The following is an 8332-nucleotide window of genomic DNA, read 5'->3' on the forward strand; positions in this document are numbered from 1 at the left end:
TAAACCCTAGAGATGGTTGTGCATAAAAATCCTAGTAGATCAGCAGTTTTTGAAATACTCAGACCAGCCCGTCTGGCACCAACGACCATGCCATGTTCTAAGTCACTTAAATCCCCTTTCTTCCCCATTCTGATGCTTGGTTTGAACTTCAGCAAGTCGTTTTTGCCACGTTTAGATGCCTAAATGCATTGAGTTGCTGCCATGTGATTGGCTGATTAGCAAATGAACAGATGTACCCAATAACGTCGCCAGTGAGTGTATATTATAAATGCCATTGCTGTAGTCCTTCCATGTGTATGTTTTCTGCTGGGATGGTATCTTAAATTAGAGTATTATTATATTATTATTAGTAGCAATATTCACATTATTGACAGCAGTGCTATTAAATGTGTATACTGAACTTATTGAACTGTACAGCACAATAGTAACAGTACAATAATAATAGTGAAAAAAGTGACACTGTCAAACAAGTAATTTACATTTGGTATGTCAACAATATTTTGTTATTCAGTGGATTTATTCATGAAGATGTAAAAGTAAATGCAATAATTTTTTATACCGTACTGTATGTACAGCTTTCACTAAAATAACACCTGGTGGTCCTGACATGAAGGTCCATGTTTAGCAACTTCCTGTTATAGGGTGACAACTGTCTCTGAGTTGTTATCGTGTCTTGTCAATCTGTTAAATGCATGCCTAGTGGAGACCATAAGTTCCATTACTAAGACACATTACTCAGGTATGGTCCAGTGCGGTCACTATAAGGAATCCATTCTAAAGGAATGATGTTCAACTGAGGCTATAGCGAGTGCATGTAGACAGGAAGTTGCTGAAAAAAGTTGCAGTAGATGCAAGCAAAGATTAAAAAAAAGGTATTATGTGATATACAGTGTTTAAATAAAATAAAAAAATCTAAATATCATCTGGGTTCTACTGTAATGCTTGATATCTGATACTGTCCTTGACATGGCTGATACTCTTATTGTCATGTGGGCCTTGAGGGTTAACAGAACCAAAAATGGAGGAGTGAATTGTCTTGAACAACAAAATCTCTCATTTCAACTACATTCCCATATTTTCCGAGTAGGGAGGGGTGACAATACAGTTTTACCTGGTTAAGTGTACAGGAATGTCAAATGCATAGCCTGAAGCCAGGATCCTCCCTGACTCAAAGTGAATCAGACCTTTTGTTTTAGAAGCTAGCAGAGCACACACAGACAATGCCTCCTCCCGTATATGTAAAAGAGTTTTGTGTAAGAAAGTTTTAAAGTAAGAAGAGATAGGGGAGGGGGGTATGAGACACCTCTGGGTTATTCTCTCAGACCAGTGAGGTAATTATGAATCCGGCTTCTCTCACGAAGTTGGCACGCGAATTAAAGCTGATGACTCTTACGAGGAACCCATCCTTAAGAGGAAATCACGCCCACGTTTCTTGGTATAAAGTCAAGGATAGAAAGTCTGGGTTTCTTACACTCAACCATAACATCAGGTAGCACATAGAAAAAGACAGACATTAGAGTTTCATCATGAGCTCATACAACGTGAAGCAAACCTATTCATCATCAGGATCCTCAAGTGGCTTGGGGTTAGGTGGTGGTTCAAGCAGAGTGTCCATGGGTAGCTACAGGGCACCTAGCATTCACGGAGGTAGTGGTGGCAGAAACGTCTCCATCTCAAGGGTGGTGTCTTCTGGGGGTAGTGGTCTTGGTAGCTGCTATGGTGGTGGACAAGGTGGCGGACTAGGTGGTGGACTAGGTGGTGTAGGTAGTGGTTACGGTGGCAGCTACTCATCTAACTTCGGTTATGGCTATGGAGGTGGACTTGGAGGTGGATTTGGAGGTGGATTTGGAGGTGGATTTGGAGGTGGATTTGGAGGTGGATTTGGAGGTGGAGATGGTCTCTTGGCTGGAGGGGAGAAGGAAACCATGCAGAACCTGAATGACCGTCTGGCCTCCTACCTGGACAAGGTGCGCTCTCTGGAAGAGGCTAATTCTGAGCTGGAGATCAAAATCAGGCAGTGGTATGAGAAGCAAGTCCCCAGCCAATCTCATGACTACAGCCAATACTACAAAATTATTGAGGATCTTCGTAACAAGGTAAGAGAAGGTTCACTACATTACTATTTACACCCACTGTTCAGATATGAACCGTTATATAGGCATTCCTGTGCAAAACTTGCATGTGGAAAAAAATAATTATTTATGATGTGAAACATCCAACTCAAAGCAACCAACCCATTCTTTTTTTTTATTTTTCACACCATTATCTCTCTTTGCAAAGCGTTAGGGGGTAATTTTCACTATTATTGCTATTGTTATTGTTAATGGCAAGTGCTTTACTATTTTACATTGTCTGAAGGATTATTGTGTTCCCCTTGCCTTATTTATTCTCAAAAGCAAATGGCTATTACAGTCATACAAAACACAGAAAACGTAAAAAAAGACAAGACATTAATCTAGCACAATATAATAATCTCAGAGTAAACATCATTGTAACACATACTGTATATGCCAATACAATAAAACAGTCTACTTAGTTTAGGAATTACTTTACCTAACTATTTAGCATTATGTATCTCATTTGTAAAAGTGGAATATTTGTGATTGTACAACTTTCCACCATGTATATGCTCAAAACGATGACATCATTCTACTAATGACTCACACTGATGATGCAATCAATGTGAGACATGCAAGCTGGCTTGCACCCATTTTGTACAGGGCCTATATTAAATTATAAGTACATTAAAGTACTGATACACTGTATATTTATGCTATATTCAAATGCCAATATTTACTAAAAAAAAAAAAAAAAAAAGCAGTTATGTGGTGCAATAGTAACCCATATTGACCAATCTGAAATCAGCTTTCACTTGTCTGAATGTGACTGTGATTGGATGCTTTTGAATAATGCACAACACTATTTTTTTCCCACCATGTTATTGTTAAAAAAAGCTGATTTTAGTCATAAGAGATAGAAAATAGCCCAATGTTTTTGTATTTTACATTTCATAGATCCAGAATGTTACTGTGGATAATGCCAGCGTGGTCCTGCAGATTGACAATGCCAAACTCGCCGCTGATGACTTCAGAACCAAGTAAGAATGTGGTCCTAGTTTGGATGCACAAAAGACACTAACATTGAGCAATTACAAGAAACACCATGATAACATTTATACCAATATCACAACATTAGGTGAACTTTTAATGTTCTCATTTTATTTAGGTATGAAACTGAACATTCCCTGAGAATGAATGTTGAGGCTGATATCAATGGCCTTCGCAAAGTTCTGGATGAACTGACTCTAACCAGGTCTGATCTGGAGCTCCAGATTGAAAGCTTAAAGGAAGAGTTGGCCTACTTGAAGAAGAACCATGAAGAGGTATGTTTAATAAAAGCTATGTATCCAGGTATCCTTGAGAAGAATGAGTTTGTGTAGAAAGGCTACCTCACTTGCTTTTTGCCTTTTGGACACTAGCTGGTTTTAGAGGAAATATCCTTTAAATGCACTCTTGTCTGCCCCATGGCCTCCCAAAGATATACATGGTTTCAACAGCTTTTATGGGAACCATAAAATGTGTTGAATTATAATAGCGATTTTGCTATAATGCCTACCTTTTAATTGAATTTCACATTTTACTTGTGTGTTCTTTCATATTGCTGTTATTGTAATAATTATTCAGATTTGAAAATTAGTTGCTAGACAATGCAAATGAGGAACTTGAAATCACACATCCTAACTTAAGAACTGCTGAGACAAGATTTCTTCTACATAAGGAGTGTATTGTTTTTAATGAGTCAGCTGACTCTTATTTTTATTGACAAAAGGAGCAGTAAACCGTAAACCATTGTGTAGTAAACCATTGTGTAGTGCTTCAAAGCAGGAAGCACAGCCTACATTTGTAATGAGCAAATTTGGCTGCCTCTATGTTCAAGGGTAATTATGAATTATACATAGACAAGTGTTTGAAATAATTAGGACACTGGGAAAACATTATTTATATGATGCTAATCCTTTTTACATGTATGTCCTAGGTTGGCCATACCTGGATCACTTTTCGTTCAGCCAGCTGGCCACCACCTGGTGGATCAAAATTCAACCAGTTCCTTATGAACTTTCCGAACCAATTTTGATCCATCTATGGCAAGCTTTAGAAATCATTGAAAAGAATATACTTTCAGTTTTGGATGCCCTAACTCATATTATCTCCTTCCACCCAAATCCTTATCTCAGAAATGAAATAAATGACCACTGCATTAGAGTTATGCTAGTCATCCTATATGTAAATAAAACAACATATGATGTGTAAAATTAGATACAATTACAGACTTTCACATTATCTCCTTCTAATAGTCACTTTCTAAAATAAAAATGCTTGTGTACAGGAGATGAATGCCCTGCGTGGACAAGTTCGTGGCACTGTCAATGTGGAAATGGATGCTGCCCCAGCTAATGACCTGAGCAAGATCTTGGCTGAAATGAGAGGCCAGTATGAAAATCTGGCTGAAAAGAACCGAAAGGAAGTTGAAGAATGGTACTTCAAGAGGGTAAGACAGTAGTGCAATACGGGTAATTTTGTAGCAATATTACTAAAACTAGCCTGTTCCTGACCTAATTATCCTGGAAGAACCCTTAAAGAATTGTCCATATTTTCATATCTAGATATAAAAATAAAATATAAAAAAATAATCATTAATTTCTGTATTTTAATGTAGAATTTTTGCTGTTTCTGTACAAATTAAACAAATAGTGGCTAAAAACAAGCAAACTCTGTGAAACTTGTAGTGTACTCCTGCGTGACTGCTGAGGCGCAATGGGCCTAGGCACGAACCAACTTTAAACATAATGGGATAAACCCCCACCCTTGTCCTCACCTCATATAAGAAAACACGCTTACAACCATTAGGTTGGAAAGGGCAAGGCCACAGCTTTATTTAAATTCCAACACAGAACATGTGAACACTTTAAACCAGTGCCAGTCACAGTTGTACCGTGAGCACGCTTTAACATTAACTATTTGAATTCCAAAAGGGGCCTGTCCTTACCATAAGTGCTGGACAGACAGCCCTACTTCCAAATTCCAATCAAGGGCATAGCCCATTACAGCAACTTTTAATGCTGGCAAGGTCGAGAAACTGCAGCAAGCTGTGATATACCATCAAGAAAAAGGGGGCTGGAGGGTGGGCAGCTCTTCCAGCCACGTTTCTTCAAAAGGCCCAGAATTCCCTGGGGCAATACTTTTTGTCAGCTCAGGCCCAGCCCATTCCCCATAACTTTAACCAATCTTGGGTGACCACTCACCCACTGTCTACGCCCAGAACCTGGCCATGCCCCCTTCAGTCAAGGCTCTCTTTCCCTATAGGGGCTCAAGAGGTCTTCATTGGTGTTGAGTGTGAGAAGTGTCTTCTTACATTAGTAGCTAGTGGAGAAAGTCCCTCTTAAATTAGAGGCCAGTGAGAAAAGGGTCTCTTTACATAGGTGGTCAGTGGGAAGAATAATATCCAGTTGCATTGGTAGTCTGCGAGAAGAATGTTCCTTTCAGAGACAGCTGAAAAAAAGATAATTAAAGTCAGCGGTTACTTACTAAAGCACGAAAGGAAGAGCTCCACAGGCCAAGAGTTTGGCCAAGGACATCATCACTGGTACTATGCAGGCACTATCGGGCAGGAACTCTTAGTGACCTTGGGAGGAACCCTAGGTTTAAAAGTAATCCAGTTTAAAAAAAGTTGTTTCAGACTGAGGACAAAGCCAATAACATGTTCAATGTTTATTTCAACCTGACAGACAGAAGAACTGAACAGAGAAGTTGCAAACCACAGTGAACAGATCCACTCCAGCAAAACAGAAATCACCGACCTCAAACGTACACTTCAAAGCTTAGAGATCGAACTTCAGACCCAGCTAAGTATGGTAAGACCTCTGTTCAAATGTTTCTCATACCTATTCACTCAAAAAATTATTTCATCATTGTTTCACACACTAAATGGAAGCAGTATATAACTCAAATATATTTGTTCCCCTATTATAGAAATCAGCATTGGAAGGTACCTTAGCAGACACAGAAGGCCGATACTGCGTACAGCTCTCCCAGATACAGGATCTTATCAGCAGTGTAGAAGCTCAGCTTGGCGAGCTGCGGTCAGATATGGAACGACAGAGCTATGAATACAAAATCCTCATGGACGTCAAGACCCGTCTTGAACAGGAAATCGCCACCTACAGACGCCTCCTGGAGGGAGAAGATGTCAAGTAAGTGGAAATCTACAGATAATGAGGAGCAACAATAACTAAAGACAACAGTAGCTATTAAAGAATGTATCTTCATCATTGCCATCCCAAATATAAGCATTATAATTTATAACTGCCCTCATCAATCTGAAATTGTAAAATGTCAATGTTCTCAAAACTATCCTGGCTTGTTCAATTCTTATTTTTTTTTTCTTCTCTTTTTCTCCCAACAGAATTCCCTACAAAGAAAGTAAGTACAATCCAAGATAACTTCTAAATAACAGATTCCTTTGTGAGTGGAAACAGGGACAAACTCTAAAATACAGTATGATATTACAGTTAACAAATATTATTTACTTATAGTAAATTTGGTCATATAAGTATTGGTATCTTGACCCATTTTTCTGTAGACCTGGGCACAGCAAACCTCCATCTAGCTGTCAATAAATGTCAGAGAATGTGTTTTTATTTGGCCAGCAGCTAATTGAGTGGGAGAAGAATGGGGGCTAAGCAGTTGTTCATGCACAGCGGCAGAATGGAAATTTTTTTTGAACAAACGAGTTTCTACCAGAGAAAGTGGTTTGTTCGGTAAAGTCCATTCATACCAAAGCTGAAGGTTAAGAGCAAATTTAATTTTGAAGTACTTTCGAACATCATTTGTTAAGCCGTCAAATGTACTATCATTTGTTAGAAAATCTACTAGTGTATGGCTATCTTAACAGTTCTTTGGATTACCCATCCTTTTTAATATAATAGCTACAGTAAAATTATTTCTTCCATTCAAGCTAGCCAGTGCTTGATAGTATTTTTTCATTTCAGGCCCTCAAACCACACGTCAAGTCCGCACCATCATTGAGGAAACCTATGATGGAAAAGTTATTTCTTCAAGTGAAAAAGTCCAGCCTGCAAAGTACTAATGAAATACAGGGTTCCAAATCTAGCACATGTCTGATTGAAAAGATGATGCATGTATTCTAACATGTTCTACAGTTACTGATCCCCCTTTTAACACTGCAGAACCACTGAAATACCATAAAGACTATATCTGATCTCCAAGACATCGACCATTGGATAAATGAAAGCCATCAATCATTGATATATTGTGCTAGATCCTTTACCCTTATAATGTCTGCACTGTAATTTTCATGCTACTTCTTGAGGCCTCTTTTTTATCTCTTTTAACTAATAAAATTTTCAGCTTTTTCATGCACTTTTTTTTGCCTGTTTGTTTTATTTGTTAATAGTAATGATGACTTGTATGGTACTAAAAGTGGTTAATGAGACAATCTGCTCTTTTCATTTATTATTTTATTTTTGTCTCTGGGTTTGTTTTTCCTGGGCCATACAACAGCTTCAGCTGAAAGTTTCAGAAACCTTTTTCTATGACTGTATCAAATTCTTTTTAAAACTCTGAACTGTCCAAAAACTCTGATCCCTGTATGCCACCTGCATATGACTTCCAATGATCAGTGGCTGCTACTGATTGGCTGCAGAAGCTGAGCGATGAATTTTCATCGATGATTTTCCAACATGTCCTCTTCTGTCAAGTGAGGGAGCCCAGAAGCTGATTAAGCCCCTGATTACATTAAGCCCCTGTTGGACTGCTTGAATTTCGATCAGTATGTGGCCAGCCTTAGTCTATAAAAAGGGCAAAAGTCAAGAGGAACCTGTTACTGTGTGCCTTTGTTTCTTCTGAGAGTGGAATATAGAGGTAGCTGCAGTGGCGTATCATCCATGGGTGCAGGGTGTTCACTGCACACGGGCCCCAAGGGGGGTGGGGCCCACTGAGACCCACCCTGCACACATGGATGGTCCCCTGGTTTACAGCTGGGGATGATCGGTGCGGTGGGAGAGACAGCTGTAAGCACCGATCTCCCTGCATGGCTTGACAGTCACTTCTCCTCTCCATACCATGGCTATCGGTGCTTACAGCTGTCCCTCCCGCCGCACCGATCATCCCCGGCTGTTCTCTGTGTCCTCCTCCTCTGCCTCCGTTCTCCTCTGCCCCCTGTTCTCCTCCACCCCCCTTCTCCCACGGCCCACTGTGTACTCCTTCTCCACCCCCCCTCGTCCCACCGCAGCCGGCTTCCCTCCTCTCCCGCC

The 8332-nt window shown here is 39.7% G+C and overlaps 1 protein-coding gene across 1 annotated transcript; it reads left to right on the forward strand.

The window, feature by feature from the left end:
• The first annotated feature begins 1441 nt into the window (after positions 1 to 1441).
• On the forward strand, positions 1442 to 7439 carry LOC141114307 (keratin, type I cytoskeletal 19-like). Its single transcript, XM_073607915.1, has 8 exons — positions 1442 to 2096; positions 3015 to 3097; positions 3226 to 3382; positions 4387 to 4548; positions 5786 to 5911; positions 6030 to 6250; positions 6463 to 6479; positions 7049 to 7439. The coding sequence occupies exons 1-8, from the start codon at positions 1527 to 1529 to the stop codon at positions 7144 to 7146; spliced, it is 1434 nt and encodes a 477-aa protein (XP_073464016.1). The 5' UTR covers positions 1442 to 1526; the 3' UTR covers positions 7147 to 7439.
• Positions 7440 to 8332: the final 893 nt, after the last annotated feature.

The sequence above is a fragment of the Aquarana catesbeiana genome, linkage group LG12, assembly GCF_042186555.1.
Source record: "Aquarana catesbeiana isolate 2022-GZ linkage group LG12, ASM4218655v1, whole genome shotgun sequence".
NCBI lineage: Eukaryota > Metazoa > Chordata > Amphibia > Anura > Ranidae > Aquarana > Aquarana catesbeiana.